The following is a 22,611-nucleotide window of genomic DNA, read 5'->3' on the forward strand; positions in this document are numbered from 1 at the left end:
ACGGGCCCTTAGGAGTCAGCCCTAATCCGTCCATTTTCTATTCTACTGTTTCTCTTCCGCTTCAGCTGCAGTAGCCTCCACCACTCCTGCGCCATGAAGAATCTCATAGCCTTGGGGTTCGAGGGCTCCGCTAATAAGATCGGCATCGGTGTCGTAACCCTAGACGGCACCATCCTCTCCAACCCCCGTCACACCTACATCACTCCTCCTGGCCAAGGCTTCCTCCCCCGCGAAACCGCCCAGCACCATCTAAACCATGTCCTCCCTCTCGTCCGCTCAGCCCTCGACGAGGCCGGTGTCTCCCCTGCCCAAATCGATTGCCTCTGTTACACCAAGGGCCCTGGCATGGGCGCTCCGCTCCAGGTTTCGGCCATCGTGGTCAGAGTACTCTCTCAGCTCTGGAAGAAGCCCATTGTGGCCGTGAATCATTGCGTGGCACATATCGAGATGGGGAGGGTGGTGACTGGGGCGGTTGATCCGGTGGTATTGTATGTCAGTGGAGGGAATACTCAGGTGATTGCGTATAGCGAGGGGCGGTATAGGATTTTTGGGGAGACGATAGATATCGCTGTGGGGAATTGTTTGGACAGGTTTGCGAGGGTTTTGACGCTGTCCAATGACCCGAGTCCTGGCTACAATATTGAGCAGGTATATGGTTGATTTCCACTCTTCTGCAATCAGTTCAAAGGCCGCATTGCTGTTCTATAATTGTGTGTCGTTATTCCATTTGAGATAGTGAGTGGGTTTTGTTTCCAGTTTGCGTGATTATTTGCTAAATGGGGTTTGAGGAAGTAGCTTATTTTTGTATGCCTGGATTATATGCATGGAATTTGTAGATTTGGATCTTCACAGTGATATTTTCAATTATTTCATAGTTATCATGAGATTGTGTGTTTGTACTGGTGTAGAGATTTTTATTTTTAGCCTCTGAACACAATTCCATTCATTTAGTGTTTATTACTTTAGAATAAATAAATAACTTACAAAAAATCTAATTATTACTTAATTTCATGTTTTATAATATTTTGGTAATGAGAAATTGCAAAGTTTTGTTTGGTTCTCAAGAAAATGGAGGAAAGGAAGAGATAATGAGTAATTATTTTTGAGATTTTATCCTTTAAAGAAAGCTGGGTAACTTTTAGCACCTCTTGCTTACCGGTCTAAATTATTTCATATTCTCTGGACTTTGAGGTAATGCTATATATCACATTGTCTTTTAAGTTTATTTGAACATGTAACATATTATGGCTAGGACTGAAGTTAATTTTGCATGTTATAACTAATATAGAGATGAAAGGTATGCAAATATGTCAATAATAATTTTGGTTTTGAAGATGGAGAAATCGAAGTTGAATTATTGGTGGGTAGTCTTATGCATTGGAGATATCGACTTATTTTTAGAGGCTGAACACCATTTTGCTTTTTTAGTTTCAAGTGTTCATTTTTTTTTGATAGGTAAATAAGAGATTGTATTAGAAAAACCTAGAAGAGGCAAAAAGAGTACACACGAAGTATACAAGCAACGCTTAAGAAGTTAGGCAAAAAGAAAGAAGAAAACCTTTCTCCTATCTAGACAAAAGCCACTCAATAAAATCAATCAAGGACAAAAAATGATCCTTTAAATACACCCTACCCCAATTCACAAAAGTGTACAATAAAGAAAGTTTTAAAACTTGGTCGGAACATTCAGTGTTATTGAATATTCTTTCATTTCTTTCCTCCAGGCCTTTTCCTTTCTCTTAGTCACAAAAGCACCATGCCAACCTTTCAAATTCCTTTTGATTGAGGAATGTAGGACCCACTGCACATCAAAAAGAGAGAAAACCAAGCTCCATAGCATTGAAGCCTTCTTACAAAAAAGGATTAAGTGGTCACTGGTTTCCTCTTCCACTTTACGTAAGTAACACCTATTTGGCATATTCCAACCCCTTCTTTTAAGCTGATCAATGGTCAAGATTTTGTTCCAAGACGCTTTCCAAGCAAAAAAGCTTACCCTCATGGGAGCCCAAGATCTCCAAATAATACTCCAAGGAAAAGGGTCACTAGAGGCTTTTGTGAGGTAGCAGTAGAGAGATCTAACAGAAAAGGAGTCGTTCTTGCTATTCTTCCAACTCAAGACATCCTCCACATCTCTATGCAAAACCAAAGAATGGAGTTTCCAGAGCAAGCCCTCCACCTCTTCCATTTCCCAATCATTAAAGTGTCTTGAAAACAAAGGATTCCAACTGGGGGTGTTGAACGTTCAGAAGTTAAAGAATATTTTTGTTTGTAACTTGTGGAGTTGGGCCAAACTGTATGTAGGTGAGGAGGCGTTCTCCCTTATAGGGTTTCTTGAGTGGATGGCTTCCACTTAATGGGAGTTGTTTTTGTTTTGTTGTTTTTGAGGCTTAGTTGCCTTGTATACCCCCTGTATACTTTGTGGCGTCTTGCCTTTTGAATGAATTTCCTTTACTTATCAAAAAAAAAAAAAAAACAAAGGATTCCAACTTCCCACCTTTCCACCCTCCTCCCAAGCATCAAACACCCATTGATCCTTGTTGACCACCAATCAGAATAAGTTAGGGAAAACATCTTTCAAAGCTTGGTCCTCACAGCACAAATCCTTCCAAAATTTGACCTTCCTCCCATTCCCTACGATAAAGCGGGATCTAGAGTGAATGTTTTCCCAATCTTTTCTAATAGCTTTCCTCACTCCCACACTATAGGCTCCCCTCACTTCTCTCGAACACCAACCTCCTTCCTTTACCCCATATTTGTCTATGATGACTTGTTTCCACAAAGAATTCCTCTCTACAATAAATTTCCAGCTCCATTTCCAAGCAAAGCTTTATTTAGGGCCATAAGACCGTGAATACCTAAGCCTCCCTGTCTCATATCAGCACAAACCACACTCCAATTCACCAAGTGCGTCTTTTTCTCTAAGGCGCCACCACCCCCACAGGAAGTTTCTTTGGATCTTTTCAAGTCTTGTATGCACCTTCCGCGGAATGACAAAGAGAGACATAAAGTAAATTGGGAGACTTGAAAGAGTGCTCTTTATCAAGGTAAGCCTCCCCCCTTTAGAGAGATATTGTCTTCCACAAGGACAAACGCTTTCTAAATCTCTCTTCCACTACGTCCCACACCCTTGAGGATTTGAAAGGAGCACCCAAGGGTAGACCCAAATAAGAAGAAGGGAGCTTCCCAATCCTACACCCCAATACCGAAACGATATTCTCCAAAGAATCAACCCTTCCTATAGGGATAGCCTCACTTTTATCTTTGTTCACTTTTAACCCAAAAATTGCCTCAAACCATAAGAACACCCAACTCAAGTATCGTAGCCGCTTACTATTGGCCTTGCAGAATAAAAGGGTATCGTCAACAAATAGAAGATGAAGCAAATCCCTTCCTACTCCATTACCGCTTCCCACCTTAAACCCCTCAATGAAACCCCCACTTCTGGCTCTGAAAAGCAGCTGGCCGAGAATCTCCATGACTAATAAGAAGAGATAAGGGGATAATGGATCACCTTGTCTCAAACCCCTAGTGTTGCGAAAAAAGTCTGAAGGGGTTCCATTAATTAAAATTGAGAAAGTAGTTGTGGAGATGCACCATTTGATCCAATTAATCCACCTCTGCCCAAACCCCATCATGGACATAATTGACAGAAGACATTCTCAGTTGACATGATCAAACACCTTCTCAATGTCCAATTTTAGAAGGAGACCAGAGAGATTATCCTTCAACCTGGAGTCTACAGCCTCATTTGCAATGAGCGTGGCATCCAGAATCTGTCTATTCTGAATGAAGGCATGCTAGCACTCTGAAACCCCAACAGTTAGTTTCAACCTATTTACCACGACTTTGGCAAGTAATTTGTAAAGGCTCCCAACCAAACTTATCGGTCTGAAATCTTTCAACTCTTCTGCACCCCCCTTTTTTGGAATCAGTACGAGAAAAGTGGAGTTTAGACTCCTCTGGAAAGTGCCAAGGCTGAAAAACTCACCAAAAAATGCCATAATCTCAACTTTGGTAAAATCCCAGAAAAATTGCCAAAATGCCATGGTGAAGCCATCTGGACCAGACGCTTTATCTCCAGAGAGGCTGCACAGGGCTTTGAACACTTCCTTTTTTGAGAAAGGCTTCTCTAAACTTTTGGACTTTTCTGTCCCCAGAACACGAAACTGTAAATCCCCAATTCTCGGTCTCCAGTCCTCAATTTCTGATAACAAAGTTCTATAAGCCCTACACACCCCAGACTTGATATCTTCCTCACTAGTAAGAGTGTCCCCATTGATAATCACCTTGGATAAAAAGTTTTTTCTCGCCTTGGCGTTGGCCATCTTATGAAAAAATTTGGTATTCTTATCACTCTCTTTTAACTAGATTTCCCTAGATTTTTGCCTCCAGAAAGTTTCTTCCATTAAAATGCACTTCTTGTACTCCTCCAAATCCCCCATTTGAGCCTCTGCTTCCTCAAAAGACAGGGGATTAACACTCTCCTTTGAATCCTAGAACTGAATTCGAGAGAAGGCCTCAGATTTTCTAGCAGAGACATTACCAAAAACTTCTTTATTCCATATTCTTAGATCTCTTTTAAGAGCTTTCAACTTTTTAGCAAGGCAGTGGCTTTTAGACCTTGCAACCGAGTGCCTTGTCCACCACGCTCTTACTAGCTCTTTGAACCCATCCGACAAAAGCCACATATTCTCAAAGTGGAAGGGAGTCTTGCCTATTTTAACCCCCCCTCCCTCCAAGGAAACGGGACAGTGATCAGAGACTATTCTAGGGAGAGCACATTGAAAGACACCCGAAAAATGATCCTTCCACTCGTTGGAGATTAGAAAGTGATCCAACCTTGAAGCTGCTTGAGAATTAAGACCACCATACCACGTGAACTGACCACCGGAAGAGAGTAGATCCTTTAGACTCAACTCCTCGATGACCTCAGAGAACCTTCTCATCTCTGCTGTTAGATTGAGTCCATTCCTCATTTCCCCTGGAAATCTAATGGAATTGAAATCCCCCCCCCACGCACCAGGGATCATCCCACAGGCCTTTAATAGCACCAAATTCTTCCCAAAACTCCTCTTTTTCCCACAATAAGACTGATCCATAGACACCAGTGAACACCCAAACAAAGGCATCTTCCACATTCCTGAAGCAACCTGGGATGGTGAAACCATCGTGCTCTAGCTCCAAGAGTTCCAAAACCCTTGTTGTCCCAAAAAATCATAATGCCTCCTAAGGCACCCCCAACATCAACTGCACCCCAGTCCATAAACCTTCAAGCGCCTAAGCTTTTCATCACCTTTAACGATATCCCCTGCACCTTTGTTTCTAGAAAACAAACTAAATCTGCCTTTTGAGCTCGAACTATTGAATTAATCATCCTCTTTTTCTCCCTGTCGTTGAGCCCTCTAACATTCCAAGAGAGGATTTTGATCTTCATCAATCCACAGGGATCATTTCCCATTTGTTCCTACCGCTCTTTCTATTCGCAAGCACAAGCTCTCCATAGCTAACCGTACAATCCAATCTCTTAAGTTCCCTTTCAAAGCGTGATGCGAACATCGCTTTCTTCTTTCTCTTTTTACAGAGGGTCCCCACACCAGTCATCTTCTTCAACATCTTTAGCAACAAAACTATTTTTTCTTCTCACCCCTTAACCGACATTCCCAAAAATCTACTGAAATCTTTGAAATTGGAAAGCTCCTTGTTGGAGGACGGATCCTCTTCGGAGGAAGCATTCTTAAGGAAAACCACCTCTGACCCATCTTGCAGAACCATAGATAGAGGCCCCTTTACAGCATCGACCCTTATCTCCAGCGCACCCTCTTCCCACTCAGGGGATCCTCCCCAACGCTTCAGAAACAGTGTTGTCCCTCTGCGATCCTCGCCCAAAGTAGAAGAATCCGACACCCAGAAAGGAGTAGAAGAAGAAGGCCCTTCCCCCCAAGAAGAACGGGACGAAGAAAACGTACCTTGGAATATGAGAACTTCTTCTAAGAGAGCAATGTCTGCTAGAGGTTTCGTGTTCACCTCCAAAGCTGTCGGAAATGACGCACAAGGGTCAAGGCCTTGGGGAGGATCCATCGCCGTGGACGGAAAGCTAGGGCACCGATTGTGAAGAACTTCTTTGGGAGAAGAGTGGAAATTCTTCTTTCCTTTTAAAAGACAGGCTCGACCCACTTCCATCTAGGCTTTGCCTAAGGAAAGCCTTTTAAGGCTTCTTCCAAAAATAGAGCTCGACAAGGCTTAGGATCTAGCAGCAAGGGCCTTTTTCTCTGAGCCCAACAAAGCCCCTAAAGCACCCGCTCCACAAAGCTTCCTTTTTCTTTCTGTACCTGTAGTTGTTCTTGTCAGAATAGGAACAGTGTCTTCTCCCTCTTTTGTAGAGAGCAGCGGGTCAACCATCGACACCTAGCCATCCTCTTTCCCAGAGCAAACTTCAGCTACTCTCGGGAGGGCACGTGACCTGACCTCACCCTCATCCTTTCCCCCTCTTCCTCTGCAACACCATGAAGGTTGCACCTCATTGATCCAAGGAGTATCTCCCACCACAATTGGACTGCGAAACAGGTAGAACCAACCACTACCTGTAGAGAGCTAGGGAAATTCCACCCTCTTACCCCGACAAGGACCTTGGCCCACTACAAGTTCTGGCGTTCCACCGTGTCCTCGTCAACACCCACAAAGCGATCGCAGGTTTCCCCTAAATTCTTGAAAAAACTCATCCCCCAAAGATGCAGTGGAAGACCCAGAATTCTTACCCACACCTCTTGGCTCTTCCTGTCCTCTATGAGACAACCAACAGAAGGGTTCCACCAATCCAATAGGAGGCATTTACCTTTAAACCACTTGACCCCTGAGTGCAACACCCTCTCAGCTTCAACGACATCTTCAAACTCAAAGAGGATAAAAGGACCTCCCAAAAAGAGCCAAGCGAAGTTTTCCTTTCAACATCCAACTAGATTGAGCCCAAGACTTAAGGGAATTGAGGTTCGGGGGCTGATCGGAAAGTCCTCCCATCTCCCCGCCAAGCTCTTCTTCCTTGTTGCTATCGATCACCCCTTTTTCAATTTCTAACCACACAACATTTCGAAGTTCAGCATAACCAGAAAATTCTGCCTCTACTAATGGGTCCTCCTTTCCGACACTGACCCCTTTAAGACCCCTCCCTCTTGAAGAAGAGTTTGAGGACTCCTCTCCCTTTTGGGACAAGGAGAAACCCAGACTTCTTAACTTCCTAGCCAAAAGTTGCCAACCCCCAACCACACTCCTACCTGCCGGCAAAACCAAGGAGAATTTCTTACCTTCCACATCCCAGGCTGTGCAAAACAAAAACTGTCCTGCTTTGTTAGTGCGCAATTCCAACTGATACCTTCTTTCCCCCTCTGCCCAAGCTTTTTTGAAACGTTCCCCTACTTTGAGGCAGCAATAGGTCTCAGCCCCTTCCAAAAGGAAGGTCAAGCCCTTACCACTGAAACGAACCCAAGAATAAATGTTGAGGCCCCTTTCGCAGACTGTTCCGAACACTTTCCCCTTGGCCTTGTTGACTGAAATCTCGAAGGTCTTCGAATCCACTCCAAACCAACACTTTCCACCGGAAGAAACCACAGCCATTGGATAATATATTTCTCTTTTCACCTCCCTTCTTCAATCTGCAATCCAGATGCCCATCACCTGCAAAAGTTATTAACAACTAAAAAACAATGATACCAGCAACAATGGACAGAACTCCTGTCATTTATCTATTTATCTTCTATAGGGAGAAATAAACTATGTAACACCAAAAACTACTGTACATTGCTCAAGGCTTTTGGATAAAAGTGTCTTCCTGTAACATCTAACATGAAGAAACCCCAAAATCACTTTTTTCACAACAAATTCCTCAAGCAATAAGTCACAAGATGCTCTCCCCTAGCCATAAGCTGGCAAGCAGTTTATAGCTTAAGATAAGCTAAGCCAACTACTTCAAGTGTTCATATTTCGCTAGATTTGGGCATTGGAGTTATCGACTATAGTTAAGTGCTTGATACCTTGTGTTTATTTGGTTGAAGTGTCAATATTCATAAGACTAAACACCTCCGCTGTACAAGGAGGACCATACACATAGGCATAAACAAATCTCCTCAAGACCGGACTCAAAAGCCGCTCAATGTTATCCACCCCCACTGAATTACAAATAGAAAGCCAACTAAGTTGAATAACATTAAGTGGAACACCTCTAAAAGCGATGGTACAAGAGACCCACAGGAAGGAATAGGGTGAAGTAGATCCGACAACATCTCTTCCTTTCTCTACTTTTTCTCAAAGATCCTAGCATTTATCTCTTGCCACACAATCCAAAATATAGTAAGACAAGTGATTTGCGAAAGGGTCTTGCCTTTGATGAAACTTCCCAAAGCTCTAAATGAAATAGTCATCATATCACAACTACTCCTAGGCGGAACTCAATCCATCTTGGCTAGATATGTGCAGGGTATAATTTGAGTCCCTGTTTTTTAGAAATCCTGTATTTTATCATGTTTTCAATCCTGATCATATAGAAAAATTGTAATCATAAAATCTTTTCTTGTTTATGGCAAGTTATATACTTGAACATATGATCAGTTGTTGTATTTTGGGTTTTCTGTATGTGGCATGTTATGGAGTGTTCTTCCCCTTCTGATTGGTGCCTTTTCTTTTCCTTCTTCACCAGCTTGCAAAGAAAGGAGAACAGTTTATAGACATTCCTTATGTTGTAAAAGGAATGGATGTCTCTTTTAGTGGACTATTGAGCTATATCGAGGCCACTGCTGTGGAGAAACTACAAAATAATGAGTGCACCCCAGCAGATTTATGTTACTCCCTGCAGGTAGCTGTGCATTTGTGGTTCTTTTTGCTTTTCATTACAATTAACACACATCTCAAAATTAAACTATGTTAGATTGAGGTCATTGTTTTTGTAATTAGAAATATTTGTTTTATACTTATGTATTGTAGTTCTGATGCACTTCCTGCATAATATTTTAATTTTTCATAGGAAACAGTGTTTGCTATGCTTGTGGAGATCACAGAACGGGCAATGGCGCACTGTGATAAGAAAGATGTTCTTATTGTTGGTGGTGTGGGTTGCAATGAGCGATTACAAGAGATGATGAGGGTGATGTGCTCTGAGAGGAGTGGGAGGTTGTTTGCTACTGATGATAGGTATTGCATTGACAATGGGGCAATGATTGCATACACTGGTCTCCTTGCTTATGCTCATGGAGCAACAACTCCTTTGGAGGAATCAACATTCACACAAAGGTTCCGAACAGATGAAGTGCATGCAATTTGGAGAGAGAAAGAAGAATTATCTAACACGAATGGTCTGTTGGAGGGAAGCACCTAAATCAAGTACATTATAAGGTATGATATTACAATATTTGCAAGTATTTTCTAAGATTTGCTTGTTTTAGTTTTGGTAAATTACATTTCTTATTGAAATGAGAAGTGAATTTCATGTGAAAGCATGAATCCGGATGATAGGTAAATGTGATTTATGAAGTGGGAGAAGTGCTTGCCTTAGGCATTCATTGTTTTGGAGCATGGAGGAAGCATCTAGACTATATATATTTTTGTATGCAATTCAAATATAAATTCAAACTTTGTAGGAAATATATTAATAATCTAAAGTATCAATAGAATAATGACTAATTTATTATATGAAATAATATTACGTGATTGTCTTCAGCTCTAAATTTGAAATTGAACACTAGAATAGAGGTTATTTGATGTTTGTATGACTTGTGGAAGTGTCATATATACCTAGAGTACATTTTGTCTTCGCCAGAGTATAAACTATTCTATGGATGAGAATTTAACTTTATTAAACATCTTCTTCTCTCTAGGAGAAGGAGTGTGGAAGTTGTTTCCCAACTGGAAAACCTTGGCCTACACAGGTTTCTAAGCAAGAGCAATTTCTGATCATATAATTCACCTAGTATAGAGAGATTCTATGGGCAAGGTTGCTGACCATGTTTGGAACAACTTTTGCTCCATATGATGGTGGCACTGTCATGAGTGTCTGTGCGATGAGATATGAGTTATTCTGTTTTGAACCTAGAAATGCTGCTTATTTTGTGTTTAGCAATCTATGGCGTTGGTATTTTTTCCTCCTTGCTATAAAGAACTTTGTCATATTGAGTGTGGTGGTGGATGCCTTCTGTTTAATCTACCGTTCCATTACACCTTGAACATTTAAATCTTCTTTAGATCTTTTTATGTGTAGCTCACTTGCTGGCCCTTCCTGAACAATCTTTTATACTCTTCAATGAATAAATTCTTTTGCATTGCAGATTCCAGCTATATCTGAATGCATGCACTGATATTGGATAGAGATACATCTCCTTTGCAGAAGTATTTTCATCATTCAGTTTTTCATAATACTTATGTTCAAGCTCCCTTTACACATTTAATGTGTAAAAAATAGTTACATCAATATCAAATTAGTATTTAACCTAATAAAATTTCTAAAGAAAACGTAAGCTAATTAGATCTCAGACATAATCTTGAAAACTTTATGTTCTATGATATTGTTTTGGTTGAACTGGTACCACATCTATCAGATCTGTTTTATATAACAGTGTATCTCCTGGTTGATGTAATGTAGTTTGTCTCCTATAGGCTATAGTTTGGTTATTTTCTCTGTATTTCTCCTCTTCTTTTATGGGTTTTGTTGTTGAAATCAATGTTTTATCGATACTTCATGAAGAACTTCTTTTCCATGTTGTAATCTTTTGCTATGATTAATGTCAGTTTTTGAATGTCCAAAAGACAACTATTGAACCTAGATTCAAATTTCCTTTTTTCTCTTTCCTTCTTTTTCCTCATTGCTTGGTAATCAGATGTTCTTAAATGTTTTTTTCAAAATCTAATATATATTGTTAGATAGTGTACAATTATTTAGGTTATTTACTTTTCCTTTTCCTTTTCTTTCCTTATTGTATTGTGGGTCCCACTAACATGTATATATATACCCAAGTCCAATGTATATTATTAACAGTTTTTTCAATAACAATAATTAGGGATTCTCCCTTTTCTCTCTTTTCACATGGTATCAGAGCCTAGGGAGAAAAAAAACCCTAATTATTTCCGGTTTATCGTGAATCCATTCTGGGAAATCTTTCAATGACCGTTTCTTTCAAAATCTAATATATATTGTTAGATAGTGTACAATTATTTAGGTTATTTACTTTTCCTTTTCCTTTTCTTTCCTTATTGTATTGTGGGTCCCACTAACATGTATATATATACCCAAGCCCAATGTGTATTATTAACAGTTTTTTCAATAACAATAATTAGGGATTCTCCCTTTTCTCTCTTTTCACATGGTATCAGAGCCTAGGGATAAAAAAAACCCTAATTATTTCCGGTTTATCGTGAATCCATTCTGGAAAATCTTTCAATGACCGTGTTTCATTTCGGTCACCTTTTCCATCTCCTAAATCTTTTCGATCAACCGTATCGCCGTTAGAAAACCCTCACCACCGGCGAAGTCCTTTTCGACACCGACCATACCATGTTTACTCTTCATGAAGAACTTCTTTTCCATGTTTACTCTTTTGCTATGATTAATGTCAGTTTTTGAATGTCCAAAAGACAACTATTGAACCTAGATTCAAATTTCCTTTTTTCTTTTTCCTTCTTTTTCCTCATTGCCTGGTAATCAGATGTTCTTAAATGTTTCTTTCAAAATCTAATATATATTGTTAGATAGTGTACAATTATTTAGGTTATTTACTTGTCCTTTTCCTTTTCTTTCCTTATTGTATTGTGGGTCCCACTAACATGTATATATATACCCAAGTCCAATGTGTATTATTAACAGCTTTTTCAATAACAATAATTAGGGATTCTCCCTTTTCTCTCTTTTCACATGGTATCAGAGCCTAGGGAGAAAAAAAACCCTAATTATTTCCGGTTTATCGTGAATCCATTCTGGGAAATTTTTCAATGACCGTGTTTCATTTCGGTCACCTTTTCCATCTCCTAAATCTTTTTGATCAACCGTATCGCCGTTAGAAAACCCTCACCACCGGTGACTTTTCCGGCGAAGTCCTTTTCGACACCGACCATACCATCAGGTGTGCAAGGAGGAGATCTTTAAGATTTCTCAAAGCACCAGAGGGAGATTCTCAGCCACACGTCGGCCATGCGCGTTTCTTCTCTGGCGGCCTGAACCTCACGCGCCGGCGCGTGAGGGCGCGTGGAGCACTTTCTGGCCACGTGCTTCCACCTCCAGCCTCGCCTGACGCCGTCTAGCCACCCTTCATCTGTGCTTGTGCCATTCGAGCCCTGAAAGTGCATTTTTTGGGGTTTTTTTTGTCTCCGTCGGCTCTTTAAACAGCCTTTCCAACGACCTCCGGTGACTTCCTCTCCACCCCGAGCCCTGCACGTGTCTTAGGAAGTGTTCTTCTACCCTTCCAGTAGTGCCACATTTGTTTTTCTTTACTATTTGGTCTCTCACAATCGCAGATCCTCGGTTTTTCTTCTTTCAGCCGCGATTTGCGGCTGTATTAGGGCTCTCTTCGATCCAAACATATTTCGTTATCCAAATAAGTTGATATGGCTACTAAAAGTTCCACTTTTTCCTCTGTCATATCTGGATCTCCTATGATTACTTCGGAGAAATTGGTTGACAGTGAAAATTATTTGTCCTGGTCTGCCTCTATGGAGCTTTGGTTTATGGGTCAAGGTTATGAGGATCACCTTGTTACGCAGGAGGCGGGATATCCCTAAGGTTGACAGAGTACAATGGAGGAAGATAGATGCACAATTATGTAGTGTGTTATGGCAATCGGTTGATCCTAAGATCCTGCTTCATCTTCGGGCCTACAAAACATGCTTTAAATTTTGGAATCAGGCGAAAGGGCTATACACGAATGATATCCAATATCTTTATAAGGTGGCTTCTTCTATTGTCAATGTCAGACAACAAGACATGGATTTATCTACTTATATTGGCCAGATTGCCTCTCTTAAGGAAGAATTCTTGACCGTGATGCTGCTTACTACTGATGTTGGGGATCAACGAACACAGATTGACAAGTTCTTCATGGTTCTTACGCTAATTGGTCTCCGTCCAGATCTTGAGACCGTCCGCGATCATATTCTTGGCAGTTCCTCCGTTCCATTCTTGGATGATGTGTTTGCTCGCCTCCTCCGTATCTCCTCCACTCAGACTTTGCCATCTGATAACACTTCAGATTCTTCTATGTTAATTTCTCAAACTAACTCTCGAGGAGGACGTAGTGGTAACCGAGGTAGAGGCCAACGTCCTCATTGCACTTATTGCAATAAGCTTGGTCACACTCGTGATCGGTGTTATCAGTTACATGGGCGGCCTCCCCGCACTGCCCATGTGGCCCAGTCATCTGATCCACAACCGCCTCAACCTCCCAGTTCCTCCACATCTCAGGGTATTTCCCTCACTGACAGTGAGTATGATGACTATCTCCGCTATCAGGCCACCAAGTCAGCTTCTGTTGCCCAGATTGGTAATCCTTCTTCTTGTCTTACCCACACATCTTCTTGGGATATTCCAGACTTCAAAAGGGTTATCGTTGTTATTCCTCTGAGACTCATCGCTACTTTCTCTCCGCTGATGTCACTTTCTTTGAGGACTCACCGTTCTTCTCCACCTCTGAGTCTCTTCCTATTTCTGAAGTCTTACCCTTTCCCCTAATCTCCCCACCTGATGCAGTGCCTTCTCGCCCACTTCAGATTTATCATCGCCATCATCGTGTCGTTGTTCCTCCTTCTTTGGCCGAGGTACCTGCTGACTCACTTCCTATCCCTTCGGCTTCTCCTGCCCCGGCTCTGCCTCCTTTTGCTGGCTTACCCATTGCTCTTCGGAAAGGTAATCGATCTACTCGTAATCCTCATCCCATTTACAATTTTTTGAGTTACCATCGATTATCTTCACCCTATTCTGCATTTGTTTCTGCTATATCTTTTGTTTCTCTTCTCAAGAGCACCCCTGAGGCTCTTTCCTATCCAGGCTGGCGACAGGCAATGGTAGATGAAATGACTGCTTTACACTCCAATGGCATTTGGGATCTTATTGTTTTACCCTCTGGTAAATCTACAGTTGGTTGTCGTTGGGTCTACACAGTTAAAGGTTGGCCCTGATGGTTAGGTTGATCACCTTAAAGCTTGCTTAGTTGCTAAAGGCTACTCAGTTTTATGGTTCTAATTATGGTGACAATTTCTCTCCTGTAGTCAAGATAGCTTCTGTTCGTCTATTGCTCTCCATGGCTGTTATGCGTTCTTGGCCTCCTTATTAGTTAGATATTAAAAATGCTTTCCTTCATGGGGATCTTGCTGAGGAAGTTTATATGGAGCAACCACCTGGTTTTGTTGCTCAGGGGGAGTCTAGTTTAGTGTGCCGGTTACGCCATTCTCTATATGACTTGAAACAATCTCCTCGAGCATGGTTTAACCGTTTTAGTTCTGTTGTTCAGGAGTTTGGCATGTTCCGCAGTACAACAGACCATTCCGTTTTCTATCATCATAACTCTTTGGGGCAGTGTATTTATCTGGTAGTTTATGTGGACGATATTGTCATTACAGGCAGTGATCAGAATGGTATTCAGAAACTAAAACAATACCTTTTCACCCACTTTCAGACTAAAGACTTAGGGAAACTCAAATATTTCTCTATATGACTTGAAACAATCTCCTCGAGCATGGTTTAACCGTTTTAGTTCTGTTGTTCAGGAGTTTGGCATGTTCCGCAGTACAACAGACCATTCCGTTTTCTATCATCATAACTCTTTGGGGCAGTGTATTTATCTGGTAGTTTATGTGGACGATATTGTCATTACAGGCAGTGATCAGAATGGTATTCAGAAACTAAAACAATACCTTTTCACCCACTTTCAGACTAAAGACTTAGGGAAACTCAAATATTTCTTAGGGATTGAGATAGCTTAATCCAGTTCCGGTGTGGTTCTTTCCCAAAGGAAGTATGCTTTAGACATCTTGGAAGAAACCGGTATGTTAGACTGTAAATCGGTAGACACTCCTATGGATCCAAATGTCAAACTTGTACCAGGACAGGGGGAGCCTTTAGGAGATCCTGGGAGTATCGGCGACTTGTAGGTAAACTGAACTACCTCACCATTACTCGTCCAGACATTTCTTTTCCTGTAAGTGTTGTTAGTCAATTCCTACCGTCACCATGTGATAGCCATTGGGATGCTGTAATCCGCATTCTTCGATATATCAAAAGCACACTAGGCCAAGGTGTGTTGTACGAGAACAGAGGTCATACCCAGGTTGTTGGTTACACAGATGCAGATTGGGCTGGCTTACCCATAGATAGACGTTCCACTTCCGGGTATTGTGTTTTTATTGGAGGTAACCTAATATCCTGAAAGATTAAGAAACAAGATGTAGTGGCCAGATCTAGTGCTGAAACCGAGTATCGAGCTATGGCTCTGGCAACATGTGAACTCATATGGCTGAAACATCTTCTTCGGGAGTTGATATTTGGAAAGGATGAACAGATGAAACTCATTTGTGACAACCAAGCCGCTTTGCATATTGCATCCAATCCAGTCTTCCATGAAAGGACCAAACACATTGAAGTTGACTGTCACTTCATTAGAGAGAATATCGCATCAGGATGTGTGGCGACTAGTTTTGTCAATTCAAATTATCAACTAGCAGATATTTTTACTAAATCTCTCAGAGGTCCTAGAATTAAATACATTTGTAACAAGCTTAGTGCATATAACATATATGCTCCAGCTTGAGTCCAGCTTGAGGGGGAGTGTTAGATAGTGTACAGTTATTTAGGTTATTTACTTTTCCTTTTCCTTTTCTTTTCTTATTGTATTGTGGGTCTCACTAACATGTATATATATACCCAAGTCCAATGTGTATTATTAACAGTTTTTTCAATAACAATAATTAAGGATTCTCCCTTTTCTCTCTTTTCACATATATTACCCATCTTGTTTTGATCCAGATTCAGTACTTGCAGTAGCTTGGAAGATTAAAAACTACTCAATGAAGTTCCCATGAAGGTAATATGATTAAGCCCCTTGGGGTTCTGTATCAATTTGTTGCCACTAGTTTGTCAAAAAATATCAATTGATGGAAAAAGGACTCTTTTTTGAAGATTATTTATAATTGATATTTAAAAAGGAAAAGAAAAAAAAAAAAGTGTAGAGGCCATTGATGTCTCTTGTGCTTCTTAGGGCCAGTATTATTGCTGTATAATTATTTTCCTGATGAGATTTCCCATTCAGCCTGTTTGAACACTGAAGTTTTGTGCCTAAAATATGATAGTGATGAATTTTTTTTCCTTATTTTCTAGTGTTTTTCTCATCCATCTTCTTCCCAGGCCCCTAATGTTAATAAAGGGTAACCCATTTTTTTAATGGCCTGATCCTTCTTGAAAAATCCAAAACTGAAACAAAAACAAAATACAAAAAGGATGGACATCACAGTGGCCATGTGTGACAGAGAAGGTGGTGGTGAATGTGAGGAAGAAGATGAGTGAAAAATGAGAACCCTCATGGAGAAAATGAACATTAGTGGGAATCATTGAAGATTAGGGTTTGTGCGCCATGTGGAAATGAGGAAGAAGAAAGCCTTTTAACTTATCAAAATGAATTAAGTTTAATTTAAAGCCAATTGGGATTAGTTTATGACCGATTGAAGTTAATTAGAATTAAGTTGTAAGTATATTAAAAATGAATTCTCTGAGCGCATAAATTGACAGTATCTTCACCCTCTTTCGGTATTGAATATATATTAGCCATCATGTTTTGATCCATATTGAGTACTTGAAGTAAATTGGAAGATTAAAAATTACCCTATGAAGTTCAGATGAAGGCAGTATGATTAAGCCCCTTGGTGTTCTGTATCGATTTGTTGCCACTAGTTTGTCCAAAAATATCAATAGATAGAAAACGGACCTAATTTTAAAGGCTATTTATAATTAATACATAAAACAGGAAAAAAAGAAAATTAGTGTAGAGGCTATTGATATTTCTTGTGCTTTCTAGGGCCAGTAATATTGCTGTATTATTATTTTCCCTTTTTATATATCCCATTTAGCCTGTTTGAGCTTGAGTTTCATGTATAACAATATCCATGGTGATAATGATGAAGTGTTTTTCTTAGCTATCTTCTTCTCATGTCCCTAATGTGGTAAAGGCTGTAATTTAATAAGGGATGATCCTTTGCTTTTTTAATGACCTGATCCTTGAAAAATCCAAAACAAAAATAAATGAAAATGAAAACCACAGAGGAGAAAATGAACATGAGTGAGAATCATTAGAGATTAGGGTTTGTGCATATGTGGAAATGAGGAAGAAGTCTAATTTTGAGTCAATTGGGATAATAAGTTGATGACTAATTAAAGTTTTTTAGAATTAATATGTAAATAGAATAAAAATTACTTTTCGCGTATTCTGAGCCCCTTGTTTTGTCCTCTTCTCTGGTTGCTTAGCAACTAAGCAAACCCAACTTTTGCAGTGAAAGTAGTCCACTTGAGTGTTCACAACTTTACACTTCACCCATTGAAGTTAAAATACCAGTAAGAATTGATGATGAGATGTGCCAAAGTTAACCTAGCTTGAGGCCTTCTCAGTATGCCATTGGTTCCAAGCTTAGAGTCCTGTGACTTTTTCTGTTGCATCCAACCATCTGTGACCACATCATCAACCTCACCTAGGCCCTCCCGCAAATAATACTGAAATAATCGGTTCTAGAAAGTCCCCAAAGGAACCTAGGCAAGCAAGTCGAAAAGTCACCCAAGTCAAGTCAAGCATTGATACTGTACTGGAAAAGAGATTGGGAACCCGCCATGAAACATCCTCTTCATCCTAAATATCAAGATTACCCTTGTAGATCAAGTGCGAGCCACCCCACCCATTCCCTCTCTGCTCTCAAAAGAGATTCTAGATTGCTTGAATGCTCCTCTACTTAGTCCCCCACGCTCACATTCAACTTCAGCAACCTCAGATCTGAGAGGAAAAAAGAAAGTGTAGGCTGGAAGTGTAGTGTGTGATACTGTGATTGGCAATGGAGAAAGAGGGAGTTCCTGCAAAAGGGGGCATTTTAGCGAGTATTTCGAATAAGAAAGCCAAAGTGAATTCACTCTTCAAATCTTTCTCTGAGTCCATCACTGGAGCGGTTTGGGGGCTCAAGTCGTTTGTAACCTCTCGCAGTGAAAAACCTGGGGAAGTGCATTCAGGGGTCAACACCCAGGTAGACAACTCCTCAGAAAAGAAAGTGGTGGTTCAGGTGGCTGTTGAGGAGGGAGAGAAAGTGATTGTTCCGGTGGCTCCAGAGGAGGGAGAGAAAGTGGTGGGTCAGGTGGCTACTGAGGAAGTTCAGGTGGCTCCTGAGCAGGAGGAGAAAGTGGTGGTTCGGGTGGCTCCAGAGGAGGGAGAGAAAGTGGTGGGTCAGGTGGCTCCTGAGGGCGAGAGAGTGATGGTTCAGGTGGCCCCTAAGGAGGGAGAGAAAGGGGTGGTTCTGGCGGCTCCTGAGGTGGGAGAGAGAGTGGTGGTTCTGATGGCTCTTGAGGAAGGAGAGAAAATGGTGGTTCTGGTGACTCCTGAGGGAGAGAAAGTGATGATTCAGGTGGCTCCTAAGGAGGGAGAGAGAGTGATGGTTCAGGTGGCCCCTAAGGAGGGAGAGAAAGGGGTGGTTCTGGCAGCTCCTGAGGTGGGAGAGAGAGTGGTGGTTCCAATGGCTCTTGAGGAGGGAGAGAAAATGGTGGTTCTGGTGGCTCCTGAGGGAGAGAAAGTGATGATTCAGGTGGCTCCTAACGAGGGAGAGAAAGGGGTGGTTCTGCTGGCTGCTGGGGGAGAGAAGGTGGTGGTTATGGCAGCTCCTGAGGTGGGAGAGAGAGTGGTGGTTCCGATGGCTCTTGAGGAGGGAGAGAAAATGGTGGTTCCGGTGGCTCCTGAGGGAGAGAAATTGATGATTCAGGTGGCTCCTAAGGAGGGAAAGAAAGTGATGATTCAGGTGGCTCCTGAGGAGGGAGGGAAAGTGAGGGTTCTGGTGGCTCCTCAGGAGGGAGAGAAAGTGGTGGTTCTGGTGGCTGCTGAGGAGGGAGAGAAGATGGTGGTTCTGGTGGCTCCTGAGGAGGGAGGCAGAGTGGTGGTTTCGATGGCTCTTGTGAAGGGAGAGAAAGTGGTGGTTCCGGTGGCTCAGGTGGCTCCTGTACCAGCAAAAGAGAGCATTTTGGTGCGTGTGTGGAAAAAGATGGATGAGGCTTCCACTTGGGCGAAAGCCAAAGTGAAGTCCGCCTTGAAGCTCTTCTCTGAGTTGATTACTAATACTGTTCTGCGGCTCAGGTCGTTTGTCACCTCTTGCCCTGAAAAACTCAGGGAAGTGCTTCCAGGGATCAACACCCAGATAGACAACTTGTCTGAAAAGAAATTGGTGGAGGTTCGGGGGGTTCCTGAAGAGGGTTCCCTTCCGCATGAGATGAAGATGCTGGTTCAGAAGGTGAGGAAGCTGGTGGAGCAATGGTTCGGGCCTGACAGCAGCCCTGAAATGAAGCATGTAGGCTTCAAATTGAGATGGTCTCTTGATTTGGTTCAGGGGTTGATTGAGTTGTGTGAGTATCTTAAGCAGCCTGCGGTCCTCATATGGTTTCTTCTTCTTAATGGATATAGGATGTACCGCGGTAGCAACAGAGCAGGTGGAGTTGAGATAGTTTCAGTGCATGAAGGTAGAGCTTCCATGGCCTTTGGTACTCTTGCAACTCTCGTTTTATCTCCTTTGAGGTCAGAGTGTGGTTAGGTTTTGGAGTTTGGGGCCAAAACCTCATGGCAAAACAAATATCAAGCACCCTCTTTTAACAAAATAGCCCTCTTGTTTGCCTTAAGGAGTGGCTACAATAAATGTTATTCAAAAAAGAAAAGAGGAGATTTGGCTCAAAATGAGAGGTTTTCTGGGTTTGTGCGAAGTTCAGCTTTTGTTAGTATGTGTGAAGCTGTCTTGTTGATGGGTATTTTTGCAGCTACGTCTTCCCTCAGATGGGATTTTGCACTGTAAAATTGTGAAATCATTCTACTGTCTTTTCAATGTACAGAGTTGTGTTCCTATTGCCATTTAAAATAACTTGAGATCAAATTGAAGATAAATTTGGAACTCATAGGGGAAAAGAAAGGTAAGATTTAGCCATTAGTTTGGCAAATTTTGGAGAAATTTCAACACAAACAGGACCTAGGATGGGATCTACCAACGGTGTTTGTTTTTTGTTTTTTTTTACTTAATTCTAAATAAAACTTAAAACTAAATAATATTTAATAGTATTAAGTAGTATATTATTTATTTTTGTAATATTTTATTTTTATTACGTGTTAAAATATATATATATATATATATATATATATATATATATATATATATATATATATATATATATATGATCAATATATTATTTTTTTTATTTAATAAAAAATTTATAATAAATTAAAAATAAAAAACAAAAAATTTAGAGTTGAAAAGCAAATTATTTGATAATAATAAAGTTTTTTATTTTATAAAAATAAAATATCAAATAAGCAAATAAATTGTTGATCAATTAATTGATTTTCAATATTATTTATAAATTTTTTAATATGAAACCCTAAAATCATACTTCATTTTTTAGCTTCTTAAAAAACTTCTTTACTTCACTCTTATATATATATATATATATATATATATATATATATATATATATATATATATATATATATATATATTTTGTTGTCTATCCTAACTTTAGGCATTTTACATTAAAACAATATAATTTTGGCTATTTATATGTTCTATTTTTGTAGATTTAACTGTATAATTTTAAAAATTTTCCTTTATTTATTTATTATTATTTTTTTTTTACTTTGTTGCCTTTTGATTTTTAATTTACTAAAAAATATTTTTAAAAAACAACTACTATGTAGTTGTGGATATACATATTTAACAAAAAAAATGAATTTTTAAGTATGTTGAAAAGTAATTTTAATAACATATTTAATTATTTTATATTTAATATTGATTGACGAAGCCATGATAAAAACAAAATTTATTAACCCATTAATATTGTCAATTTTATTGAATAGCAGAGATTTAACTTTGAAATAAAATTTAAGTATTTAAATACATTCACATTTCAGTAACCATATACTAGCTCTAGGATTATCACACATTCACACCCATACAAAACCTAATTATGATGTAAATTAACTAGATGAACCTATAAAGCCTTTTCAACTTCTCAAATTTAATTATTGCTTACATTGCTGTGTTTTTGGGGAAAATCCGGTATCAAGTGTATTTTTTGAAAGTATTATAAGTAATTTTTTAAAATTATAAACTTTGTCAAATGATTTATCCTTATTAGATAATTGTTTTTTAAAACAGTTTTTCATTCTTTAGAACAAAATAAATAGAAAAATATGGTTGATAACCATAAAATAGAAAACGGTTTCCTATTGAGAAAAACAAAAAACACGATATTTTTAAAGAAAAACTTTTAATTGTTTTTAATTGTATTTACTTGTTTTCTTAGAATTGTTTTTAAAAAATAATTATATAAATATGAAGAATGAATAAAAATAAAATATTACATAGAAAAAATATTTTTAAAACATATCTAAAAATAGAAAAAAATAAGGTTAAAATCATTTTAAATTTTCAAACAAACTTTAATTTTATAAAACATTAGAGAATGATTTTTGAAAAAATGTTTTAAGAAACTGTTTTTTAAAATTATTTTCTAAAATAATTTTTAAACCGATTTCTTATTTTATTTTATTTTAATTTTTTTTTTTTAAAATCATTATGAAATGGACTCTTAGTTTAATTTATAGCTAATTAGGATTGGTTTACGATTAATTGAAGTGAATTAAAATGATTTATAACTAGATTAAAAATTAATTTTCTCTCAGGCATGAACTAACAGCATCTTCATCTTTTTTTGCTTTTGTTTTGTACTCTGGTGGCTTGGCAACCAAGCAACCTTACTTTTGCTGTGAAGTGGTCCATGTGAATGAGTGTTCATCATATACAAGTACATTTTTTGTCCCTACTTTTGCTGTGAAGTGGCCCATGTGAGTGAGTGTTCATCATATACAGATGCTGCCTACTCGGATGCCATTGGCTTAGAGACCTGTGAGTTTTCCTGCTTCATCCAATCCTCTGTCAACACATGATCAAGCTCTCCAAATAGTAGGTTCTAGAACTCCCCAGAATGAACCTAGTAAAGCCAGTGAAACCAAACACCCAAGTCAAGTCCAGTCAAGCTCTTTATTCTGTACTGGAGAGGAATTCGGAACCACCCAAGAAATATCATCTCCCATCCTAAATATCAAGATTACCCTTGTAGATCAAGTGTGTGCCACCCCACCCACTTCCCTCCCTGCTCTCAGAAGAAGATTCTAGATTGCTTCAGTGCCTCTTTACTTAATCCCTCTCACTCACATTCAACTTCACCAAGCTCAGATCTGAGAGGAAAAACAGAGTGAAGGGTAGAAGTGTAGTGTGTGTGTCTGATTAGCAATGGCGGGAGGGGGAGGGGGAGAGGGAGAGGGAGGCCCAGCAAAAGAGAGCATTTTTGTGAGTGTTTCGAACAAGATAGATGAA

General features: G+C 39.7%; 2 protein-coding genes across 3 annotated transcripts; both read left to right on the forward strand.

Annotated features, from left to right (window-relative positions):
• On the forward strand, nt 1-16,328 carry LOC100266439 (uncharacterized). Of its 2 annotated transcripts, none has more exons than XM_059737156.1 (4): nt 1-648; nt 8,687-8,842; nt 9,011-9,378; nt 15,986-16,328. In XM_059737156.1, the coding sequence occupies exons 1-3, from the start codon at nt 94-96 to the stop codon at nt 9,359-9,361; spliced, it is 1,062 nt and encodes a 353-aa protein (XP_059593139.1). In that variant the 5' UTR covers nt 1-93; the 3' UTR covers nt 9,362-9,378; nt 15,986-16,328. The 2 variants fall into 2 exon arrangements, with proteins under 2 accessions (XP_059593139.1, XP_059593138.1); XM_059737155.1 differs by lacking the exon at nt 15,986-16,328 and adding an exon at nt 10,308-10,650.
• A 112-nt stretch (nt 16,329-16,440) lies between these two features.
• Nucleotides 16,441-20,071, forward strand: LOC132253856 (uncharacterized). The gene is made up of 2 exons (XM_059737154.1): nt 16,441-18,402; nt 18,439-20,071. The coding sequence occupies exons 1-2, from the start codon at nt 18,052-18,054 to the stop codon at nt 19,780-19,782; spliced, it is 1,695 nt and encodes a 564-aa protein (XP_059593137.1). The 5' UTR covers nt 16,441-18,051; the 3' UTR covers nt 19,783-20,071.
• The last annotated feature ends 2,540 nt before the right edge of the window (nt 20,072-22,611 follow it).

Source organism: Vitis vinifera, chromosome 5 (genome assembly GCF_030704535.1).
Source record: "Vitis vinifera cultivar Pinot Noir 40024 chromosome 5, ASM3070453v1".
NCBI lineage: Eukaryota > Viridiplantae > Streptophyta > Magnoliopsida > Vitales > Vitaceae > Vitis > Vitis vinifera.